The 26,024-nt window shown below is 41.8% G+C and overlaps 2 protein-coding genes across 2 annotated transcripts in view; one reads left to right on the forward strand and one right to left on the reverse strand.

Moving 5' to 3' along the window:
* The first annotated feature begins 2,791 nt into the window (after window positions 1-2,791).
* dtx2 (deltex 2, E3 ubiquitin ligase) lies at window positions 2,792-19,886 on the forward strand. Its single transcript, XM_008296141.1, has 8 exons — window positions 2,792-3,501; window positions 4,268-4,856; window positions 7,098-7,156; window positions 13,767-13,834; window positions 14,048-14,215; window positions 15,276-15,437; window positions 15,821-15,910; window positions 18,373-19,886. The coding sequence occupies exons 1-8, from the start codon at window positions 3,192-3,194 to the stop codon at window positions 18,619-18,621; spliced, it is 1,695 nt and encodes a 564-aa protein (XP_008294363.1). The 5' UTR covers window positions 2,792-3,191; the 3' UTR covers window positions 18,622-19,886.
* A 3,216-nt stretch (window positions 19,887-23,102) lies between these two features.
* Window positions 23,103-26,024, reverse strand: part of gtf2ird1 (GTF2I repeat domain containing 1) — a 36,921-nt gene continuing 33,999 nt past the window's right edge. Inside the window, exons 25-27 of the mRNA XM_008296143.1 lie at window positions 25,983-26,020; window positions 25,782-25,888; window positions 23,103-24,144 (exon numbers count right to left, since the gene is read on the reverse strand). Of these exons, the coding sequence (XP_008294365.1) occupies window positions 24,076-24,144; window positions 25,782-25,888; window positions 25,983-26,020 (214 nt within the window). The 3' untranslated portion in view covers window positions 23,103-24,075. The remainder of the gene's footprint in view (window positions 24,145-25,781; window positions 25,889-25,982; window positions 26,021-26,024) is intronic.

The raw sequence follows: 26,024 nt of genomic DNA on the forward strand, positions 1-26,024 counted from the left end.
TAAAACAGTAAATCTAAAAATTCATGAATGACAATAATAATAATTATATTTTAGCAATAAAGCATATCATTTCAGTTACAGAGCTTCTACATACTGGTGTATTAACCATTAAAGTATCATAAGAAATGGTTTTGGTAATTACTAATGCTGTTAATTTAGGGTAGCTGTATACAATGAATTAAATAAACTGTCATATGAAAAACTGGTACGTTTTATTTTACACATTACCATTACCACCATTTCCTGCTCTAACCTTTGCTTTCTGATTCAGCTGATATTATATTTCCTGTGTTTTAAGAAGTGTGTGATCTGCAGCTACAGTCCTGCTCGTTTAACTCAGCATCAGAGAAACCTGATTGCTGTGAGGTCTGCGGGTAATTAAAGGGATGCTGTTTCTGTCATATTTTTAAATGACATTCAGGTTCCAATTTTCTCCGTTTCGTTTGGGTGAAGGCAGAAATCTGGCAAAAACTTTGGATCACAGATATATTCCACAAGCGAATGATATTAGTTTCACACTGCAACATCAGATGCTCTTTTTCTTACCTTGCGTTATTATATTTGCCATTTGGAGAGTGCTTACCATGGATTTAGCTATCGATTATGTGTCACTTCACGGGTTAAATGGAATGCTCAATTCCCACTTGGCCACCAATTTAAACAATGTTCATGCCGGTGCCAGCGCTGTCCACTCCTATAATCATATATGTGCATTTAATGAAGACACTTCTGACAAACTAGGTCCAGGATCGCGGCTCAGAAAGCAGTTTATTGTCATCTTTAGTGCTCGATATATCGATTTGGCTTCACTTGTGCTGGCCAGCATGCAGTTTAGTTGAGCCTGATTTATAGATTTAGTCCACAGACTTTGGTTTTGATGAGTTGTAGCTGATGACTATAAAAAACGGTTTGAGTCATCAAACCAGGAAACCTACAAAGACTGAACTGTTTCCATCTTTTTAGGCTGATTTTTGTTTTAATGAATATGTTTTAATGTTTGAATTTAATTACTGAAGCATCCATCAGAAGGCTGTTGTTTACTTTTAGCTGGACTGTCATTCATGTCATACTTGTTCATCTCCAGTTGAGGGCAGAGATGCTGCTGAGGGAAGCTAATTTCATTTAAATAAAGATGCAGGGGGATGGTAGAAAAGAAGAAGGCAACCTTCATTGTAAGCCATGGTTTTGGATATGAGGAGGTTTATGCACTCAAAGCTTTTGCAAAATACAGTAAAACAGGATGTTTTTATTTTAAATATTTGTGGATTAAGCTTCGAAGGTGTATTTTTTGTCAGTTGTGACACAGGATATTAAATAAGTCATCACCTTTTACCATCACCAAGGGATGAAGGCTGTCTATGTGTTATTGACAGAAAGAATAATCCAAAATTGATTTAAGGGTCCAGAGTTCACCAAGAAACTACCCTGAATTTGATTTAATTCTTGTTGATTTCTATAAAAATGACACCAGATTGTATAAGAGGAGTCTTTAGTTTAACACATGGAACACATGAGAGAGGCTGGATGGACTTATAAAGAAGGTTAGTTGATTTTAACCCTGAGTTATTGATTGTTCTTGCTGACTATTGACTCATGAAACATGTGAGGCTCTTTTGGTTAAAGAAATTGGAGGCAGTGGCTCCAAAGTACACTTATCTGCAGTTTCGTGGCATCAGGTTGGACAGCCACATCAGAGCAAATCAAGAAGAAGCATACAGATGATCCTGTGATGTTCGTTCGTAATCATTTGACGAAAAATGCAAATTATGTGCAGAATCGACCTGATGGTGTCAAGAATCTAAATAACGGAGAAGCTGCAATACACAAAAATAAATCGTGCAATAGTTTCTTCTTCTAATGAAATGATGTTCAAACAACAAACTAGAAGAAGAAAAAAACAAGTTTTTAAACCAATTCTATTAAGTTGCCTCATCTTGAGTGCAGATTTTAAACAGTTTATGCAGAAATTTGAGCTTAAATTGCACCAAATATTGAGTTGGTGCAATAAACAACATTATAATGTACAAGCCAACCCATCAAAATAATGTTTTCAATTTAAACGTTTTTATTAAATCAGTAAATTTATTTGTTTATCCTCCAACCATGCATTTAATAATAAATAGGCCCCTTGAATTACTTGTTAAAGTGAACATTGTGGGGTTTTTATGGGTCCCAGCACATGTAGAAAGTGAATAAGTTTATATCAAATTAACCAAATCAGAAACAAGGTTTCCCCCTAAACCTTCTCAGAGACAGCTGATTTGTTTATTTACTATAACTTTATTATATTTAGTGAAGCCATGAAAAACTTTACCTTTATACAATGAATGTTTTACAAGTTATAGATCTGGAAGCACAACTGTAGAAGGGCCCAATGTAAGAGATTAACACAGCAAGGAATAGCAAAGTTTTGCTGGTTAAAAAAAAAATTAAAAAAGAGTAGTTTGTTTTTCAGTGCAACCTTCACTGCACTGAAACACGTGTCAAATAACAGAACAGCAGGAGGAACAATGTGGATGTGGGTAAGAACCCTGATGGAAAATGCATCTGTTGAGAGGCAGAAACTGTGAACCATGCCCTGACTGAAACTATCACACAGAGAGAAGCCTCGCGCAAGCAGAGCTGTCAGAAAACTGGAGTCATAAATCATTCATTGAAATCAGTGCTCAACCCTGAAGCAACGAAATCTGTAATTGTGCTTCTCCACCGTGCTGGACTCTACAAATGGCCTTAACTGTGTAGGTGTAGTTCTACAGATGGCCTGTGGATGGCAGCGACCTTTCTATGCTGAGTGTAGTCTGCCGCACAGCTCACCAGAAGAAGATGAATGTCGAAAAGCTTTGATGGTTGGTTCCTGCAATCGAGCGCTGAGTTGCGGTATTTCCGATGGTCCATGAAGGCAGCAGCAGCGGAGGAAGGATCCCTGGCAACGCTGTCACAAAGCTAGCCTTGTCCTGGTCCTGCTCAGCCTCTGAATGCATCAGCTTTGTCAACATGCACCTAAATGTTCACCTAGGCTGTCTAACATTTGATCCTCACCTCGCAGCTTCCTCAAAGGCGTGTTAACAGATGTGTAATGGCATTTTTTAGCGAGCCCAGCTAGCCTAGCTAGCAGACTTTGTCTCCGTCGTAGCCACAATCCAGCTAACCAGAACGAGTTGTTGTTAGCTCCAAGCTAGCTCACGGCGAACATGGCGATTGTGTCTGGCTCCTGTGCCAGGGTGAACGGCTCCAGGAACGGGCCCTCCGTGTCAGCCACGCCGTCGGGATCAGTCGGACCATCTCAGCCCATGATAGCGGTGTGGGAATGGCAGGACGACCTGGGCTACTGGCGGCCTTACAGCGGCCAAGTGAGCGCCTACATCGAGCGGTGTCTGTCACCGCGGGGCCAGAGAGGAGGGGCACCCGGCTCAACGAGCATCTGCCTCGGACAATCAGACCCCAGCCTGTCGCCTTACCTCATTGACATACCGAGCTTGAAGCAGTTTCGACAGGACACAGGTGAACATATTGAGCTCGTCGTGGCGTTTAGAACCCAGCTTCCACCTTAATTCGTGATCGTTTGTCCCGCTGAGCGTCAAACCCTGTGAATGTCTCAGGCCCTGTAACGTTAGCTTCTTAGCGTTAGCATGCAGGGGCGCTGTTGTTTTGATGAGTGTTTACAGAGATGCAGGCTAAGATTAGCTTCACAATGTTACTGGACTTTGGCATCAGAGCTAAATGTGTCATCTTGGTTCACTTAGTCACATAACGTTGCTGTAACTCCTCACATTGTTTGAAATTAGCACGTTATTGTGCTTTTAGCTCAGCTGATTGTTGCTGAGTAGTTTGATTGAAGGGCAGCAGCTCCTCCAAGTCATGGTAAAGATGCTCTGAAGCATAAAGCGATGAGCTTAGATAAATAACTGAGCTGAAGGATCAGTTCACACCATGACAAGAGTTATGGTGTTTACATTGCATCTTAATTGTCTTGCAGCACTTTTTAAATCATTTAACCATCTTTACATGTTTCCACTTGAGCTTCTACTTTAAGCATTTCTGGTCATGCACTAAAACACCATGTCCAGTTCCTGATATGTGAAATCCTGCTTGGCATTCAAAACCATTCTGATTCTGACAGCTACATAGTCTTAGCTGTGAGAATGGGTACTTTGCATATGCTACTTTGGGGGTTTGGCTGCAGGAAATAGGTATTTTTCATGTCAAAGATTTGCCTACTGTAGCTTTGATTTGGTTTATACTTCAAGAATCCTTCTTGTGTTTTCAGGAAAGACACGATCAGTACGTCGATCTCTGTTCGCCCAGTCCTCAGGCCTGGGCAGTGGTGTTTACTGGGAATGGGCCAATGACGAAGGAGGATGGACTCCATACGAGACTCGAACCTCTATCCTTTTGGAGCACAGCTATCAGGCCCGCCAAGGCACGGCAGACTTGGGCCCACATGGATACAATTACATCGTGGATCTGACATCTCTGGCCCAAGTGAACAAATCGACGGGCTTCAGGCGGCAGGTGCGACGGCAGTGCAACCTCCCCTACCCGCTGGCCTCCTCTGGTCCCCCGGCCATCCCCTCAGGCCCTGCCTGCTCCTGCCAGCAGTGTTTGAGCCACAGCAGCACAGGACCCATGCCCAGCCGTTCACGACATTCCTTTTCGTCGGGGAGTCTGAACCGGCCGAGTCTCCAGGGGACGGGGAGGGCTGCAGCGGCTCACCCTACTTCAGTGTACTCGCCGTACCCAAGGAGACCCCTCTCCGTCGGTGGAATGTCCTGGGGCAGCCCCTGGCCTCCACCTGCCTCTGGTAGTCAACTTCCCGCACCGCTCCTGACCAGCTCGACCAGTGCCAACGGGTTAAGGTTGGTACCTGACATCTCTGTCGTTGTTTTGCCTTGTGTTTAATACAGACAGATGAAGAAAACGGGAGCAGTGAGGTGTTTTCCTGACTCAGCTGCCCGAGAATGCACATGTCCTCTATCCCCTTCCTCTTTGTCTTTCCTGTCTGTCTCCACGTTGACCTGTCCTGTAAAACAGGAATAGCAAAAGCTGATCTGTAGCTCCAGCAGTTCGGTGGCATGTTTGCTTTGGCTCGGTTCCCGTGACTCTTGTCTTTGTCATCTCTTTCCTCCCTTCTTTTTTGTTCCTAATGGCACAGAAAACTGCTTTCAAAGACAAATGACTTACTTAAGTGGTATAATGAATGAGCAGTTCACTTTCACTTTCTCTGGGCTCTAATTTTCTTCCACACTGAGTTTTATGCAGTCTGTTCTCAGCCACAGGAAATTAATATTAGTATAGTAAAATCCTGGATGTTCTCTGCCTATTGGTCTGTGTTATGAACTTGCACTTAATAATTGCTCTTTGAGGTGTTACTATAATAACGAGGTAAGCGCATGTATAATGTTGTCTTACAGCCTAATAGACCTCTGGCTATTTAGAATCTGCATCTTTATTGACTTGGACCAAGTGGCCTGTTGGTAGAGTGCAAATAGAAGCTCGCTCTCGTGTTTGACAGTCTTTTCTTGCACCATTCATGTCTTTGTAAGTACATTTCATGGCATTAATGCAGCTATTGCAGCCATTCTAGTCCAGATTCAAGGTGTGTGACCCACTGCCTCCTTTTCGCTGATGTTATAGGGGCCTCACATTATCTGCAACACATTTCCTTCTGTTGTGCTACCTTGTCATCTATGAGGTTAAGAACATCCACTCAGTGATTTTTGTGTTTTTCACAGGTTGGTTCATGTGTTGGCATGTTTCTTGCAACTATCACGCCGGGTCTTGTTTGTGTTAGAAGTCAGCGCCTGCAAAAGTAAACACACCGAGACGATTAGTTGAGTTACAGAAATCCCTGCTTGCTGTTTACTTGCTGGCTCCAGCCTCTAAACTGTGAGGATTTGCTGCTACTCAGTTGTATATTATTTTAAATTAAATTTACATGGCTTTTTGGACTTGGGCGAAACAAGTGCTTTGAGCTTTGGGGATCTTCCAAAGGTCTTTTTCACCATTTCTGCCTTTTTATAGACTTAAGTATTACCAGAGAAAGTAACTGATCTGCACAGTTAAAGCTGCGGGAGGCAGAAATCTGGAAGAGGCAGAAAACACAATTGAAAATACAACCTTCCTCAACATGATTTAACCACAAGTGCAACCATGAGCCTTTGGTTATGTTTAGCAGAAGCATTTAGCAACCATTAGCATTGACACTTTTAGCTTGCATGCTAAATCTACCTCTACAATCTAACCAACCACTACAACACATTTAGATATTACAGGTAAATAGCAGCTTAGTTTTCCAGGAAGAAGAAGAAGAAGAAGAAGAAGAAGAAGAAGAAGAAGAAGAAGAAGCTCAGAATATAGAAATCCAAATCCTATGAGTACACTTTGCTGATAATGGCATAGCTTTTTAATATCATTATTGTCAGATTCTCTTTTTAAACATTCTTTCTTTTTGGGGGAGGGGTTACTATGCAGTGTATGCAGTTGTTAGACAAGCTGGGACAGCAACGTTTCTTGATGTATCTGTATTTGTAGAACAGCCAATAGGAACCATGTGCTCTATATGACAAGCTCTGTGATTGGTTAAAGTGTCCCATCGCTGGCTACAGTTTTAACCACAAACAGAGCCAAGAAGAGATGCAGGAGTCTAGTTTACTCTCCTGAGTCACAATATGCTGAAAAGTTATTATGGGATTTTTGCTCAATAATGCTTTAAAAAAAAAAAAAAAAACATAAATCACTGCCTACCCCAGCTTTAAAGTTGCAGCCTGGTTTCGGTTCATACTTCAGGGATGACAGCGACTCATTTGTTTTCCTCGAAGGCTGTTTTGCACAGTAAACAGATTGGTTGGGGACATACCCATCAATATATCGACTCCCTCGTTGCACCATGCACATGCAGTCAATACTGAGTTATTGTCACTCACTGTCTGAAGATGGTCAGTTTAAAACCTCGAAGGCAGGTTTTATTTTATTTTATTTGTCTTGATCTGGTGTCAAATCTAATGTCTCCAGCTCTTTGTTTTGTTTTTGCTGTGTGGTTCATTGTTGTTGTTTTCTTAACTGACCGGACGCCTCCGTCTGTGTTTTCTGCCCTCCAGTGTTCCTTCCATCTCTGTGCAGCTGAACGGATCCACCAGCGTGAGCTCTGCCCTGGCAGGTAAACGGGTCACTAACCATCCATCCTCAGCGCAGCCTCCGCTCTCTGGCCTGCTCTGCCCCACGCTTTCGATTTTTGGTAGCAGGTTTTGTTCGGCGGGTAGCGTTTCAGATGCCACTTCTGCACATTTGTCTAGTGAGTGTCAGTCTGTTTAGGAATAACATGTCAGAAAAAGCAGGAGGGAGGCAGCCGAACGCACCTCAGATGCAAACATCGGAGAGAGGCTTCCATTCACCACATGGTGGGAGACGAAGAAAAAAAACAAAAAACCTGATATCATCCCGTTTGTCACAGCAGTATACAACAAAACAACCTCCACACAGGCTTGTTTTTACTGTGAGCCTACACTAGATTCACCGTTCAGTACAAAGCATTCGTCTCTGTGGATGCAAAAGGCATTGATTAACTTCAGCTTTCAGTCTTGATCCTGTAAGACAGCGGTTGTCCCACAGCTCCACCCAGCACTGATTTCTGATTGATGTGTCAGAGCTGAACAACATAAGAGGTGGGAGTGCTGTTACAGAACAGTACGTCTCTGGAAGTGGAATGCCCTCATTCAAGCAGCGTTTCTGATAGATAATTTGAATGCTGATGTAGACAAAAACAAAAAACCAAAATTCATAGCAAAACCAAGCCAGCGGGTTCTTTTCAGCTCTTGTGATCATGACTTTGAGATAGCTGAATGTGTTGCATGTGAGTTAATTATGTGCTAAATGTCTGAGTGACATTTACAAACATCTAAGGATCGCATTCTATAAGGCTCTCAGATTTCTTTTTCAGAATTGCTGTTTTAATTTCCTTAAACTTAACATTCAGAATCCTAAGATACCAAAACAAATGTATATTTCATTTTCCTGTCAGCACAGTGGCCTGCTTCATGTCTTATAGAATAGTTTCCTTTTGTAGCTTTGTTTATATGCTTCTTGGAAGCATCTCCGAGGTTCCTGCTCCGTAGTTCTTCCTCAAAGAATTCTAAATTTGTCAAAAAAAACACACACACAGAACGTCAAAGTTGAGTTAAAATGTGCCTCAGCTTGGACAGCAAGTATTCACAATGCATTGCATACTGCATACTCATTCTGCTCAGCTCACTGGCGTCAACATAATGCAAGATCATTTTTGTCATTTCATCATGTTTAAATGTGAATCAGATCTGACAAAATCTTTATTCGGGATGCTTCACAGCCTCTATGTGTGATAATAAGATACAGCCATGAGCTAACAGTTTCTCCCCCCAGCAATGGACTTTAAGTGTCTTGGGATCTTGTTCGCAAGTGACGGTAAAATGGAGCGTGAAACGAACAGGAGGTTAGTGCAGCGTCGGCAGTAATTCGGGGCGTTGCACTGGACCGTCGTGGTGACGAGGGAGCACAGCCGGAAGGCAAAGCTCTCGATTAACCAGTCCATCTGCGTTCCAACTTTCACCTGGTCATGAGCTCTGGGTAGTGACCAGCGGAGTGAGATGCAAGCAGCCCAAATGAGTTTCTTCCGTGGGGTGGCTGGGCTCGGCCGTAGAGACAGGATGAGGAGCTCAGATGTCCTGAGGGAGCTCGGAGTGCTCCTTTGCATCAAAAGGAGGTCAGCTGACAACACTGGGTCATCTGATTCCTCCTGGGCAGCTTCCTTTGGAGGTTTTTCCAGGCTACTGGGAGGAAACCCAGAGGTAGACCCAGAGCTCGCTGGAGGGATTAGATATCTCATCTTGCCTGGGAACGCCTTGGGATCCCACAGGAGGAGCTGGAAAACGCTGCCAGTGAGAGGGACGTCTAGAAGTCCCTGCTTAGACTGCTGCCACCATGACCCAACAATGGATAAGAGGAAGACAAAGGATGCATTTGAGCTACCGCACCTTAATCACAGTTTGCCTGTTTATCTAAATACATCGACATTAGTAAAAGTGTAATTGGATGTCAAAGGATTTTAATTGTCTAACAGTGTGATATTAACTCAAGATGATGGGAAACTTCCTCAGAGAAAAGATCTGTGCTGCCAAATCAAGATAACACCATGATTTAATGTCGGAACAATGAGATCCTCGTTACAGTCAAAGGCTTCTTAAGTACATGGATCTCAGATTCATAATTACAAAGCATCCTGTTTTTGATATTCTTGCATACGGAGCCATTGTGTTTGTCTTTGAAAATTCCGTACATTAATTTCAACCTTTGAATGAGTCGCATATTTAATGACTTTTCCTGCACTAGTGAAGTCTGAGTGCAGCGTGGTGCCGCACGCCAGCAGGTTATAGTCGTCATACAGCGGCAAAACTGAAAGCCACTGCTTTTTATTCTCTCTCTCTGCTGCACACCTCTAAATTCTAAGGCAGGTTCTGGGCTGTGATAAGCTGACTGAATCAATACAATCAACTTGGAGGAAGCCAGTGGACCAGAACCTCATTAGAGAAAAGCGCCGAACCGAGACCTGAGTGAATCATTTAAAATGGAAGGTCACTCGTGCGGTGTCTTCTCCGAATGTACAGTTTTAATGCTCATTAGTCAGTAATGAACATTAATGGTAATCAGCGCAATGCTTTATACACTTGATTGTTTTGTCAGGCACGTAGAATAAATACTGCCGCCTTTCCTGCTGCTGGAGGTTGAATTTACGTGTTTCAAACCACAAATGCTGCTAATCTGTGCTGGTCTAAGGCGGCTTGGGTTAGCTTTGCAGGAAGCAGGTGCAGAACGACGTTTTAGGTGAATCCATCACCAAGTGGCAGACAGCTGTAGCTTTTTACATTCAAGTTGCACTGCTGAGGGTGTCCCTGGATTCCCCTTGATTTCAGCTGGATGCCAAGGCAGCTATACTGAGAACATTGTCAGGTTTCAGCTAAACTCTTCACTAAAATATAATCAGTTTAAGTGCACAGCAGCAGCAGTTATTGAATCATTGAATGAAAACATGATGTTGCTTCTGCTATGAGCTAACTTTAACCACTGTAGCAGGCGAAGCAAGACTGCAGCTGCAAAAACTCCTGATTGCACTAAATTGAAAAGAAGAACGTCTCTTGTTTCTTGTTGGTTCCAAAAATACTAATTTTCACTTCCTTGAAGTAATAACACTTAACTGCAACTTTTAGTTTACATTGCCAAGCTGTTCACAGGGATTGTTGCTGTCTGCCGTGTAAATCATTCCCCACAGTTCGCTGCCTGACTGGTGAGACTTTAAGCTTCTGGGCAACCGTTGGTTCTCAGTGAATCTTTTCCAGACTCCAGGACAACATGTAGTTTGCACTTAGCTCAGGAGATTTAGGCTAACTCTACAAGAATAGTCCCACTTTGAAAATGAGCTTAAAGCAGGGATCAAAAATAAGAGACAGAAGGACTCTGATTCATAGACACAAATAAACCAGGTTGCTTTGTTAACCCCGAGCAGTTTCTGGGCATTTTTTATTTATTTTTGATCCAGTCATGTTTTAATTTGCATGTTCTCCCCGTGCAGCGTGGGTTCTCCGGGTTCCTCCCACAAGGTCCAAAAACATGTTGAGGTTAAGTGGTGATTCTAAATTGTCCGTAGGTGTGAATGTGAGTGTGCTTGGTTGTCTGTCTCTAAGTGTAGCCCTGTGATAGACTGGTGACCTGTCCAGGGTGTCCCCTGCCTTCACCCTGAGTCAGCTGGGATAGGCTCCAGCTCCCTGCAACCCCAGTGAGGATGAAGCAGTGTATAGATGATGGATGGATGTTTTAATTCACTGTAGGCTATTTTTTTTACTGCAATATAAAGTTATGCAAACAGCACAACCATGACTAGAAGTAGAGAGAACTCAAAATGCTTTCTGTGCAGTTATAATGCCGTAAAAAAAGAAAAAACTGTCTTTGTTTATTCGTTTAACAAAAAAATTGGTGTTAGGTGTTATTAATGCTGAAAAAAATGACTTTACATGATTTGGATTGGATTTGGATTTGACTACTTATGTATTTAATTTGTTTCCAAACGTGTCTCCTTTCTGCTCTGTGTAAACACAGCCTGCAGTTCACCCCAATTCACATTTGAAAAAACAACAACAAAAAAAACCCAGATTTTTTTGTCACGTGACTGCCGGTCGCTGCTCAGTCATTTATGGTTTCATGCTTGTGCTGAGGAGTTAGATTATTTTTTTTGTTTTTACTGAATCTCTTTGGAGAAAATTGTTTATTTTTGGCAACTTTTTTGAAATAAGGTGATCGGAAAGCTTTCTGTTCTTACACTTTCCAGCTCTGATAAATGGTGTCATTTTGGCCAACTTTTTAAAGAATATAGCTTGTCTTTCAAACTTATGGGAAGGTTTCGAGGTTCAGAGTCAAACACAAGCGGTTTGGTTGTGATTTGAAAGTTCTCTGCCGTGTCTGACTCCAGTGTTTTGTGTCTGAGGGTCGCAGTGGAAGCTTCAGCTGCTGCTACATTTCTCATACCTTTGATTTGTTCCTTTCTACTCCTGCATATCTCCACTTGCTCTCACCTGCCCCACTCTGCCCCCATCCCGCCTCCAACCAACCCCACCCTACCTACCCTAACCCCACCCCGCTCCAGGCATGGCCTCCATTTTGATGTCAGCAGTGGGACTCGGCGTGCACTTCACCTCTGCCCCCCTCCCTCAGCAGCAGCAGCAGCAACAACAACAACAACAACAACAACAACAACAACAACAACAGCAGCTTCAGCAGCAGCAGCAGCAGCAACCTGCTCCTCCTTTCTCTCTTCCTCCTCCTCTCCTCCCCCCAGCCAGCAGGCCCAGCAAGCCCCACAGCAGCAGCAGCAGCAGCAGCAGCAGCAGTTCAGTTAGGAGAGCAAAGAGGCAGCACAGGAGAGGTAGCTACCACCACGCCACCAGCCCTGAATCCACCTCTTTCTCCTCCGCCATTGTCCTTTTGGTCCACTTTTCATCTCCACAGGCTTGAGGATCATTTCATCCTGCATCAACTCACTTTCATTTGTTTTCACGTGTCGATCAGGCGTGCCTACACTAATCCACTTTTGCATTTGGTGCAGCCAGTAAATGTACTTTTACCTGATTTTTTTTTTTGTAAGACTCAGACAGCTGTTAAGTGGCTTTTCTGCTGAAGTAGTTCATCTCTTTAGTCTTTTTTTTTCAGCTCTCAGAGATGCAAGAAGCAGCACCATCTTCACAGAAGAAGGTGAAAAAAGTGGACTGGTGCAAGCACTGCTTTCATTTGTGTAAATGCAGCATTAGAATACGTAGCAAAACTTCCATCTTTGACAGAGTTATTTCAAGTCTAACCACATTTCTGTACAGAGGGGGGGGGGGCAAAGTAAAGGAAAAACCTGAATAAATGAGTGGAGAAGCAAGAAATGCAGACGCAGGGTGATGATAGGAATGGCCTTCACAGTCACTAGATTCCTCCAAAAAGAGAAAGAAAGGAATGAGGGAATATCCTGCCAAGAAGCACTGAAGCTGCTCTGGGAACTCAGGGTGTAGCAGCACTTCTTCTAAGTTTTTAATCTAAAGTTTTAATTCCATTTGTCACTCGTGTATCCATCACCAAATCACCGTCCGTGTGTTCACTCACGTTTGAATTTTTGGTGCAGAAGCTGATGCTGCAGTACACAGCTGCAACAATTGCGCTCAAAAATGGCTAAAAGTCAACGGTTTCAGCTTCGAAACGAGACATTCGGGGCTCTCGAAAGCATTGCACAGTTTTCTGATGTTATATAGACCAAATAATTAACCAGGAGAGTAAGAAGGTTAACTAGTAATGAAAACAATCATCAGCTGTTGTATAATATCAGTCAGGTTTGGTGTGTATTAAACGGACTTTCGTTAATACACTCAAATAAACAAAACAAAACAAAAAAGCTGTGTGTTTTGGCACGGCTCGGCTAATTTGAATTGTCTTCCGTGCTTTGTCGCTCATCCGTGTAATGAACTTCATTTCATTGCTGCCTTTTTGTTTCTGCCTGATTTTTTAAATTATTTTTTTTCCCCCCCTCATCTCTGCGTTGTCATGACCACAGATTATGTTTCTTCCACTCTCATTGTTTGCCACTTTCCCAACTCACTTGAAATCAACAGGAGAAAGCATCATATCAGACGTAGGGAGCGTAGCAAGTGTTTACGTCTGGAAACAGATCAATGAAGACTTTTTTTTTTTATTTTTGGTCTCATTTCTCAGCTGGGAAGATTTAGCCAACCTTGTAATTTCTTAGAATCTGGAATGAAATTGAGCTGTCTTGTGCGATATCCTCAGAATGACGATTGAAGGTGAGCCGTGCAGTCAGCTCGCAGAATTTTTGCTTCCTAAACAGACTTGACACTCAACATGTGTGCGAAAGGGAACGATAGCGAGATGCAGTCAGTGTCTGTATCCATCCCTCATGCTGCCCATCAACTCTGTGTGCTTCATTCTGTCTTCATGCGTTCACTCCGTCTTTGTGCTGTATGTATTTGCACGGTTTACAGTAGTTGTAACACGCTTTTTTGAATATATGAAGAGGTTACAGGACCAGCTTCCATGGCAAATGTTTCACTATAATTCTAAATTGAGATTGTGAAGTACTGGTCATTCTGAAGAAAATCATTTTTATCCCATGTCACCAGAATCTCCTTTTTGTGTGGCAGCTTTGTTGGAGCTTGTTCATTACTTTGCATTTTCTCCTTCTGTCCCTCTTTCAGCCTCGTCTCAGAGACCCGAGGAGGTGATTCAGCGCTACATGGAGGTGGTGGCCGGCGTGCCAGATGAGGTAAGTACTTTTCTCTTTCCAGATATGAAAGACATAAAATAATAATTTCTACTCTCTTGTATCGTCAAGTGCTGAAGTGTGACCTCACAGCAACATAAATAGAGACGTTTCCCACAGATTGTTCACACTATTGCTGACTTTACAATAGATAAACAAATGAGTTTGCACTGTGTCGTTTTGCAGTAAACACAGAGTTCCTTGTGTCCCCCTCAGGACTGTATTATCTGCATGGATCAACTGTCCAATCCATCCGGCTACGAGACACCATCCACGGAGGAGGGAGGCCAGAGCATCCTGCCAGACACTGTGGGAAAATTCATCAAATGCGGACACACCCTGCATATGCTCTGCATGCTGGCCATGTACAATAACGGAACTAAGGTACAGGGCTGCGGACAAATTGTTATTGTCAAAGTCACATTGTAGCGTGAAGCCGTCATGTGTACAGACTGTCTGTAAATTAGTGTGACAGAAGGCAAATGATGTTCAGTGTGATGGAGCGGTTGTCCTAAAGGAATAGTCTTGACATTTTAGGGAAACATTCTTGTTCTTTATCTTAAATAGTCACTGGTTTGACAAGACTTCCACTCTGTCACGAGACAGCTGGTAGACAAAAAGTGTGTGACCTCTGTGGTAATACAACAGGGCTGCAGCTAACAGTTATTTTCATTATGGATGAATCTCCAGTTCTAATGTTCTAATGTTCTGTCTATAAAATATCAAAATACAAACAATGAAAAATTACACTTTCTTAGCGCTCAGGTTTACGCCATTAGATGTTTTTCTGACCAACCCTTCACTTTACTTAAAGACAGAATGAATTCTCTGAACCTAAAACTCATCAAATATTTAGCATTTTTGCTTAAAAAACTGACTTCAACCATTATATCAGTAAAAATAGTTGCTGATTAATGTTCTTCCTGTTTAGCTGACTAACTGCTGCACCTCCAAACATCTCCTCCTTTCCTGTCTGACTTGATTTGACGGATGATTTCATTTTATTAGTCATCTTGAAGCGTCGGCATGTTTAAACTCATTAGCCGTTTCTCTTTGCTCCTAATATTTATGCTAAGCTAACACGTTGCTGGATGTAGTTTCATTATCCTCACACTGACACGAAAACTGAACCGATCTTCTCATGTAACTCTCAGCAAAGTGAATGTTGGTTGTCCCAAGGTTTTTGGGACTTCATGAAATATTCATACCACTGAAAATTAATTATTACGACAATCTTAAGCTGTAGAGTTAAAGCCAAATGCCAAATAACTACATCATGCCGTACATAAAAAAGCATCCCTAAAAACTGCTCAGACAAATCAGTGTTTCGGTGACAGAAGGAATGGCCAAACAAAAGTCGATCAATGGATATTTGATCAGCACTTACCTGGTTTGTTTCGATCGGTTCAGTTTACGAGGGTCCCTGCTCGTGTCTTTTCCTCAGGACGGCAGCTTGCAGTGCCCCTCGTGTAAGACAATCTACGGGGAGAAGACCGGGACCCAGCCCAAAGGCAAGATGGAGATTTACAGCATCGCCCAGTCACTGCCGGGACACCCAGACTGTGGCACCATCCAGATCATCTACAGCATCCCGCCTGGGATACAGGTACGTCTGCACTCTGGACAAATTACATGTGATAAACAGGAGGTGTAGTTATCATCTCGAGAGAAAAAAAAAAACAGTATTAATTATTAAATTACCACCTAATAGAGCCACAGTCACCTCCTTTATTACATTCTTCTGGGAAAAGCCTAATTTCTTCCCGTGTCCTGCTACAACCCTGACCGAAGATGAACTGCAGCAGAGAGCCGTGTGTTCTCCACCGATCTCAAGTTACCAGAACTTAAATGTGATTTGTATTGAGCTGTTGGTTTACTGTTAACCATCTACAAAAGCAGCTATTAGATTATTTCATTGTCCGAGCCGATGTGTAGTATTAAACTTTATCGCTTTCCATTAATCAGTCAATTTCTGTGCCGCTCCACCAGGGCCCAGAGCATCCCAACCCGGGCCAGCCGTACACCTGCAGAGGCTTCCCTCGCTTCTGTTTCCTACCGGACAACGACAAGGGGAGGAAGGTAAGAACAGGAACACACGTCCGCTCTCTCTGTGCAGGCGTTACATCTGCACTACAGTTAAATAGAAATACCTTCATAAAGTTCAGATTATGTTACTACTGCGTACAAATTCCTGTGTCATGATTCAAACATCATTCAGTTGATTGTGCACATTGAATTTGACCATCCGTGCTGACTTCTCCTGTAACATCCTGAGGTGTTTGAGGGAAAACATTCGGTGCAATCAGCCTCAGCTGTGGCAGCTGCTAACATTTGCCAGCACAAGTTTTTGGCCACAACACAACCGTCGCTCCCCACTTTTCTTACTTGCAGATTATTCTCCCTTTTTTTTTTTTTTCTTGCCCAAAATTAAATTTGCCTGCGCGGTGTATTCTGCACAAAAGTATTACTTTGTAGGGGATCGTCTTTTCTTTTTATAGTCACATACTCCCAACTTTTTGATTGCACCTCGTACCAAAGTTATCGCTGCTCTAACTGTCCGTGTCCACTCGCACCGTCCCACACTGGCCACCCAGGAATAAATCTCAGCATTTCATCATCATGTGGCACAGTACGACCAATGAATGTAGTCACATCAGGTACATGCAACTACAATACTGTTCATCCAAAACGCTGCATAATGCTCCACCGGGGTTGTAATGTGTGATTGTAATTAAGTTGTGAATATTTTGTGTTCATTATAAAGTTGTGCTGTTTCCATGGTGAATCAGTGGCTCATCTCCAACTGCAGCTCAACACTTGAGCTTCTATAAATAATCTCTGATGTAATTCGCTAATGGAAAATTGGATTGAATTATTTGTTGTAGTTTATCTGCGCTGTGCCTCAGACTCACTTCCATCATCAGAGTCCCTGGTGGGATGCAGCCTGTACTGCACGGATTTGAGATAATGAAAATATCCCCAAATTGGACACACAGCCTGTCCTACAGTGCCGTGAACAGCAGGAGCTTCACACCAGTTAAAGTCAGAGTAATGTTTAGGGAACGCTATTCACTTCCATCAGCCACACAACATGTGTGTCGTGATGAAAGGCAGTTGCGTAATCCCATTTTAGCTTCCTGTTTCCAATGGCAGATGACAGCACATATAAAGCTTATATGGGATGTGTTGAGCCGTTCATTCATCCGGCTGGCTGGATAAACCAACACACAGCAGTGACAAACCATTATTTTCAGTTTACAGACGCTTATTTTCTCCTTGTGTTGTTCAATTGTTAAATCGTCCAAAAATGTTCATCACAAGTCCATTGTGGTACCTTCAAATTGTCTAACCAAAGCTGCAAAAACCCAAAGGATAATGCAATTACGAGATTTGAAATTTATGGAGCTGGTGGAATTTAAGCCCTCACGGCTAAAGCAAGAAAGAGTTCACTTACTGGCAACAAACAATGTGCTCAGACAGAGAGGTCGGGTCATAACTTAAGAGATAAATTTGATTTATTTAAAAAAAAAAAAAAAAAAAAACACTGGTTTTATCGCTCTGAAGAGTGTGTGTGTTTCAATTTGTGGGGTGACTTAGATGTTGAACTCAAAGTATAAATATAAATCTGCTCAGAAAGTACAAAAAGATGGTCTTTGAGAGACGCTGGGATGAAGAAGGTGCTTGATTACACTTCAGTGTGACACTTGCTGGTGGATTAGCAGCGGCAACAGGGACACTGTCTGTGTACAGAATAAATACTGAAGTGATTATTTGATTTATATGTGACTGTGGAGACGGGTCCATTTAAGTGCATGCTTCTTTCTTCTCCTTTCCAGACATATAGTATGGATCTTTGTTTACTAAGCTTAGTGAGGATCTGCTGTACCTGGTTCTTCTTGTTTTATTTCCTTATTGTTTGTTACATGTCAAAAAGTAATATTCCAATGTAACGGTATACCAGGACAGAAATGCAGTAAACCATTATGCCATGACTGATTAATCTGGTTATCTTCTTCATAAGTCATTTTTTTAACAACGTTCAGCAGCACTGACAGCTTCTTCAACATGGTGTGTATTAGTTTAGAGCTGACTACGTAAACATTAAAGAAGTTACACCCAGCAGTGTCCTTTAGGTTGTTTAAGTTCAAAGTTGACAAAATGCAGGTAGTCTGTTTTTCCTGCTGACAAAAATAATGTATTAATCCCAGAAAGCTGTTGATGGAGCACTTTTCTCCTTCTGAAAGCAACAGAAGTGGTTTTCTAACCCATTACAAATTGATAAGATGAGAACATATTGACCTGGAGACTCCAGCCTTGGTGAAAAATGAGAAAGCAGAGAATTTAGCGCATGGATGACTGTGAAGAGATCTGGATGAACTCTTGCAGACTTGGCTAAAAATCGTGTAAACAGTTACATCCTTGTGGATGAGTATGAAGCTGGCCTTAAATGACAAATCCGTAACCAAAATGATGGTCAGATGGTTGTTTCAATATTAAACTACACACATAAACACACCTCACATTTGTCTCTCTGTTAAAAGGTCCTGGAGCTGCTGAAGGTGGCGTGGATGCGTCGTCTTATCTTCACCGTGGGAACATCCAGCACCACTGGCGAACCCGACACGGTGGTGTGGAACGGCATCCACCACAAAACCGAGATGATGTCCAACCTGTCGGGCCACGGCTACCCTGACCCCAACTATTTGGACAATGTTCTGTCTGAGCTGGCCTCTCAGGGCGTGACAGAGGACTGCCTCAAACCTCCAGGAAGCAGCAGCGGCAGCAGCTAGGTCACAGCTCCGAGCTTCACACACTTCCACTCACTGCTAACCACTGAGTTAACCCTTCCAAATCCTCCTCTGTGACCAGGTGGACCTCCTGCAACCTCTGTCTGTTAATAACGTCAGCGTCTACCCAACTCTCATCGAGTGAGCGAAAGGGGAAAAGTGAGCTAAATAAAGGTCTTGAATCCTCTGTGGAAGGAGCCTGTCTGCTGAGAATGGTTCTTGCTCCACCACATTTCTGCTCATCACATATTCCGAGAGATTGAACTCAGAAAAAAAAAAAAAATGGGGCTCCACTTACTCTGAGCTTCTCTCATCAGCCCTCCATAAACTGGAGATTGTTTTTGTGTTTTTTTCCCAACGAGCCTCATCTGTATCCCCTTGTTCGGTTTCCGAGAGAATGGGAGCTTACGCTGGGGATAAAAATCTCATGAAGCACTTTAGTTCTGACAGTGCATTTAGCTGAGAAGATGTGTGATTTCCTGGTAAAAGGGCAGTTAACTTGTTTTCAAATTGGGAACTCATGCAGTCCAAGTGTTTCTGCTGAAAACTGTTGTGTTTAGCACAACGACACACTGAAACTTCAAGTAGCAAAGTCAGTATATATTAGCCTATTTGATGAAAAGAGGCAATACTTTACTGTTGTAAATAAATTTAAAAAAAATATGAATGAAACAAAAGTATGTGAAAAAAACAAGTTGTGACCACAAATGCCATAAATAAAATTGTGATTTTTTTTTGTTTTTTACAACATTTAACACCACTTCTGATTTGACCATGGTATATTTAATTCCCTAACACAATTTGATAGGCAGATGTCTGACGCACTCACATGGTGATCTGTCATGTTTTGCAGTATCTGTGCCCAGGGGCGTTCTGCAGCCATTGTTTTTGTCACTTAATATGTTAGTGTTGCCATGTATGTGAGAAGGGACAAGGTTACATCGTATATAGCCGCAGTTCTTTTGTCTGAACAGATGGCGAAGGACCGACTAAAAGAAGGGGAAAAAAAAAATAAATAAAAGAAGCTCCGGTTAAGAAAAATTTTCAGTGTGACAATCAAGGTCATCAAAGTCGTCTTGATTAAACAAGACATGTGGAGCCGTGGCGAGCGTATTAATGTTCCCGCGGGCCGCAAACCTCCTGTATTCACATGCATTATTCTGCTCACAGTACTGCAGTACAAGTTGCTCAACTGAGTCTTGACATGTATACAAACAAAATTGAGAAAAAAATAAAGAAATCTGCAATAAAGAAATAATGCAAAATGAGTTGTGTCTGACTTGTTGAAGATGCTCATCTGCTACCGAGAATCCGTTTGTGATGTTTTTGATCCGATGTTCAGGGTTGTGAAAAGAATATGAAATAATCGGCGATGTGGGCTTATGATCCTTTAATGTGCAGGTGAATATTGTAGCGTTTTACACTTCGGGGTCCTCGTAGATGGCTTCGTATTGCCAACCATTCAGAGTGATCATCAGAGCTAATGGCCCTCTGTAGATGGTTTTCTGTAGCATTATAGATTAACCATCATGCACCTAATCGTGTCCAGAGAAGGCACCGAGAAAATTAAGACAGAAAATCTGCAATAGCACAGTAGATAAAACAAGAAAAGGCAAAGTTTTCGCACCAAAGTTTAATGTCTCAACAGATATTGCTGAGCATTTACCGCTAGCCCCACTGGACTGATTATAGTGACTGTTTGCTACACTTAAAAAGCCACTGAGGTGCTGCTATTGTGAGAATTTTATTACTATGCACATCAGGTCAGCTCACTGCTTTGCTGACCTTCAAGCGCCATTCACTGAATCCTGGAGAGGAAACAAAAAAATGACAAAAACACCCGAGCTAATCCAAAACCTGTCCCCAGACACATGAGCAACACCTGGAGATGATCAGCCTTAAACACAGCTTTCAATTATCCAAACAGAAGAGCAAGAACTCACACAAATATGCGTTTAAAGGAAGATGTTTCCTAAACTGGGAGACAAAGCAGCGACTGGTCCCTGGTTACCACTTTGGAAATCAGTGACGAGGGTTTGAACGTAGACTGGAGCACCTCTTTGGTAGTTTGAGGCGGTAATTGTGGCGGGATGATGAGCCTGGGGAAGCAGCATCAGTCGTATGTCTGATGTAAGTAGCCTTAGCAGGAGCTGTCTGCGTCATTGCTTATAATCTCCCGCCAGTGTTTATAATAAAAAACGCCCCCAATCAAGACCCCTAAGCCTCATAAAGTTTGGAAAAAGCCAGTCTTAGTTGGTATTTATTAAGAGCGTAACACAAAAACTCATCAGGATTGCGTGGGTGCAGTTTGATGAGATTTGATTGGCTGCGGACTGGCAGCATACGTAAGCATCTCACCAAATTAGCAAAAAATTATGAAGGCCGGGTCAAGTGCAAGTCAAGCTGAGTTTCCAGCCTGCATCAGTCACCTGCCGCGGAGTGACTTTGGTTTTGCTAATAGGCTTAAATGCCAGCCAACCTTACAGCTTAAAATTGGCCCTGAGCAGGCGGCGCTGCGGGTCGTTCTGGGTCGGCACCGTGATAGGAAACCAAACCGGCGCCTCCTATTGCAACAGCTGTCGTGACACTTAAATTCAAGTGCTTCTCAATCTTGATTGGTGCACGGAAGACTGTGGCATCATCATTTACCCTCAGTGCATCAGCTAATCCCACTACTGCACATCCCATTGAGAGAAGCTTTTAAAAAACACAAGTATGGACACCTCTTATGTATAAAAAGGAAACTCCTCTGGGCCAGAACTGTGTTTCTGCAGGATCCCATCACTTATAGTAAGAAGCCGATAGAGAAAATGTGTTTTCAAGGCCTTTAAGGTGTAGACAGTGGTCACTATTTATGTATGTCCTGTGTGTTCAGTGAATGGCTCAGTGACTTCTTAGCAGTTTCACTGTTTTCTAGCTGCGGGCCTTGAACCCATCGCTTCCTGCTGAATAAATGTCTCTTTAAGCACTCAAACATGTATTTGTAGTGGAAATGTTAAGAGGAGAACACGACCGCTTGGCATGGAATTTCACTTTGACTCTGTCTTAATGGACTCTTAAGTGCACAGCAGCGCTTTGGGTTCAAGTTACCTGAGCAGGAAGTAAAGAGTTATGGATAACAAGGGTGAAAAACACGGGCTGCACAGTGTCCTGCAGTAAAACGCCACATGATTTCTGTTGCACGCTAATATAAAAAAGACTGGGCATCTGCATGTGGAAAATCACACAGTAAGTTCATCATTTACTCTTCAAGAAGATGCAGTCTGTGCTACATCTATCTAATAAAATCAAACAAGTGGATTAGTATAGCACAATATAAGTATTGTTTTACATGTTGTAAGTGTAGGCTTTAGAAAAAAATGGATGAATCCTCTGTGATGTGACCCATAGTTTCCTGAACTATGAGTTTCAGCCTTAATACAATTGAAATGGGAGAACTATATTTAAATTCACCTCTTGTACAGTTGTCATGAAAGGGAAAATTAGCTATACAGACCAAAACTGCTTTTTGTACCAGGCTGTAAATATGTTTATTTCTGCTATGAAGTTACGCATTTTAACATGATGGTCGATCGCGATTGACTCACTTTTGGAGGTAGCCTCAAGTGGTCATTCAAGGAAGTGCACTTTACCGCACAGAAAACAGGATAAAAACTTAGAAAGTCAATCTGCCATACAAAATAAAATAAATATAAAATATCTAAAAAAGCAAGACTGAAAAATACGATATTGCTGTAGCAAAGCATTTCCTTTTTATGTAGTATTAAAGGTACCGTACTGCAGGAACATTTTCTGCTATCACCAAAATAGCATTGTTAGCATTATCTGCTAAGAGTATTAGACAGGCATTTACACAACTTTCAAAGCCAATGAATTTATAATATTCATAAAATTACTGAGTTGTACTGAGGACCATATGATATGATGATATGAACAAATGCACAATGAAGACGATAGACTGTATAGTGTCTGGTTGGCATTAGTGGATGTTGAATTTTAAACTTGATGTGGGCAAGAGACACCATGTTGTATGACACAGTCCTCAACCAGAAGGCCTTGTAGGAGGAAACCATTGTTTAAAAATAAAAGTAAATGAAAAGAATAATGAATAGATCTGGGGTTTATTCATGAGGCGTGACAACTGACTACCCTTTGCTAACTAACTAGCAGCTAATGTGTCGACGGTAGCTTACCTTTCCATGAAGCGATGACACCGGTGAAGTTACAGAAGTATCCAATGGCAAAAGGGCCATAAATAGTCTGTCCTCAAACACATTTGTTGAAAAATAATGGTTTAAAATGCAGCATACAAACTCTCCCCACTCAATTTTCAAAAACCTAATGAGGCTAACCAATAGCAAGAGAAATTATTAGAAATTATTAGAGCCAATTATTGCCTGATCTACTCTATAAGAAGTTAACAGACGTTCAGACTGAAGCTGATTGAGAAATTCATCAAAAACAAACTCCCAACAAAATGAAAGTGCAAGGCAACACATTTTATTTCAAAGGCCTAATTGGCGTTAAGGTACAGCATATTAAATATCGTTAGTCCAGAGACAGTCATCGCAGAATAACATACCATTCTTTTCTTTACATGATACATTCAGGCTGACTTTTAAATGACGTATTTTACATATTGTTAATGTAGTGCTAACATAAAAAGGCTGTTTACTGAGGGTCTTGCTTTTACTGCAGGTAGTTACTGCTGCTATGTGAGCAGAGATTTTCCCTGTTGGGCAAACTTCAAGTCCATTTTGCCTCCTTTAATTTCCGATGTCTTGCTGTCGCCCCAACTCCCAATTAAGACACTTCATTGCTGCTGTTAAATTTAATATCAGCGGTTACCTGTAGTTACAGAGTGACTAGTAGCATCTGTGTTAGTGTTGTTCCTCAAAGAGCTGTATAACAGAATAATATATTTTACATCCCTGCACATAATGTTATATTTCAATAAATATAATAAATAAAAAGTAAAAATATCTGAATAATATGGAACCAGATCGTTATCAAAGACATTTTTTGTCAGTAATACATTGCAACCAAATGCTGGATCCAAGACATGACTCAGTGGATGGACACTTTGTAAATGCAAGGGCAAAAACATGACCTTAGTAGTGTTTTCAGCTTTGTAAAAAAAAAAAAAAAATTACTGCCATGATGAGCTTCAGAAGAAAAACAAAAACTGAAAGCTGTCCCATCTGCACTGTGTGGAGGCAGGAGGTGGAAAACAAGCCAAGCTTTTTGCCCTGCAACGTTTTGATCCACATACATTCTGTTGTTCCTCAACGCTCAGGACATCATTCACAGAGTCAAACCTGCAGCTCTCTATAGTCAGACCGGAGAGATTGTTTAGTCTTAGCACGCTGATAAAGTGTTAGTGTCGCATGTGGGGGGAGTCGTGAATATTGTCAAAACTCCTCCTTTTATCCCTTTGCAGCAGTCCTGGTTTGTCCTTCAGTAATTGACTTTCCCGGGAACCTGCACATTCACTCCGCTGTAGTCCACCATGTACATGGGCCACTGCTGCAGGCACAGAGACATTAGAACAGAGAAAAAAGTCAGTCATAATGGTGGAGAAAATGCTTCTATTACTACAGAGATGCTGTTGACCTTGCCTCAAAACCGGTGTTAATATTAGTAGTTACAGTTAAACACACAGTCGTGCGCTGCAGTTCAAGGCGCTACAACGCTGACATTCCTCTACAGTTAAACTTGCAAAAATATAACTTAATGTTGATGCACTTTGTGATCGGTTCTTCCTGCCTCCTATGCTCATGTGTCTAAGCCCTGTCCTAAATTATACAGTTTGTTGGAGCTCTATTTTTATACAAATTTGGACAGAAAATACTGCAAGAGCTCCAGATTTTATGATAAATGGTCACAACTTTTGCAACAATAATGGGTCAAAGATTAATTCTGCCAACTGGTAAAGCCTAAAACCTCTTAGTAACAACTTGTGGTTGAGATGAAGCTCCCTGCATCTCCTTCTGTCTACGTGGAGTTATGGTTGTGCTCAACACTTATATGATCAAAAATCTGTCAAACACTGTTAACCCTCACATTTTTAGCCATCAGGTCAGATTTGAGAGGGACATTTACAGGATGGAGTTGCAGCACAGAGGAGTTAGAGGGCGCTGTTCATCCTGAGCAAACCCAACTCCAAAGAATCAACAATGTAGACATCGAAGTGCAGTTCACTCATCCATCATTCCCAGGAAAGTGGTTTTTATATAAAGAAATACCAGTGTTATAAATACTAATATATTGTAAGCGTTTTTGTTAATTTGCTAAATAGAAATAAGAACCTATTACTGACTTAAATATACTTAGAAGGGCTGTAATCATTTTCTATACTATGCTGCCTACATAATGCTACTTTTCAAGCCTCTAGAGGTATTTTAGGCAACACATTCTTACAAATACTATTTTTTATATGTGTGAAGAAGGAAATTAAAGTGTGAATACTGCTGCTGTAGAAAAAAAAGAGTGCTTTTTGCATATATTCAATATTTACACACTAATTTAAACGGGGAATTAAAGGAAATTCCTACTCATTACAATAATAATTCTGATACTCAGGGAATCACAAAAGTCTCATGTAGCGCTTGAAACATCTGTTCGAACTGAGTGATGATGTACACCCCACACAAAGAAGAAGAGATGAGTTGTTACTTAGTATTTGCACTCACTGAGTGCCACGTTAAACAGCTAATTGAACAATCTGACTGACTAAACTAATGTTAGTTCGCTAATACGGTGCACTTGGGTTGCAGAGGGTAACAGTTAATATGTAATATGGCTGATAAATCTGTTAGACACTTGATCAAAATGTTGTTAAATAAGAAAAAGGTTCAATATTCATCTTGATCATGTTTGGGACAAATGCGCAGCTTTTGGAAGTTTTGTGATGCTAAAGCTAACTCCTCTTAGCACGGTGGTTGATTTTGCCTCCAAACTAAATCCCACACTGCTGAAGTCTGTTTCTCGCTAAGACATTCTCTAAGTTGTTTTTGTGCAACATGATTTATTACACGACTAGTAAGAATTGAACAGATGTTCAACCCAGGTGACAGTTTGGTGACCTACCATGCATCACATTACACTAATAATCACTAATTTATCACGACCTTTGATAAGGAAAAGAAGCCCTCTTAACGTACCATCACTGGAATCTGATTGGTTGATATCCCCAGATCAGAGGAGGCAGGTACTCGGTTGCTCTCCTGAACTCTCTTGCGCTTTCGTCGATTAGTGGAGGCGTCTGTTCCTACTGAAGACATGAAGTCAATGTTGTTACTCTGCAGCGCCGATGGCACAGAACTCTACTTCCATAAAAGGAAGGGAACCTAAACATCACCTACCTGTATTACAAGCCTGGCTGCAGATTTCTGCAAAAGGCCTGT

The sequence above is a fragment of the Stegastes partitus genome, unplaced genomic scaffold (genome assembly GCF_000690725.1).
Source record: "Stegastes partitus isolate 25-593 unplaced genomic scaffold, Stegastes_partitus-1.0.2 Scaffold1103, whole genome shotgun sequence".
NCBI lineage: Eukaryota > Metazoa > Chordata > Actinopteri > Pomacentridae > Stegastes > Stegastes partitus.

Coding starts and splice junctions, on each gene's coding strand:
- dtx2 (XM_008296141.1), top strand. CDS start 3,192: ATGGCGATTGTGTCTGGCTCCTGTGCCAGGGTGAACGGCTCCAGGAAC. Junction 13,835..14,047: donor TGGCCGGCGTGCCAGATGAG/GTAAGTACTTTT, acceptor TGTCCCCCTCAG/GACTGTATTATCTGCATGGA. Junction 14,216..15,275: donor TGTACAATAACGGAACTAAG/GTACAGGGCTGC, acceptor TCTTTTCCTCAG/GACGGCAGCTTGCAGTGCCC.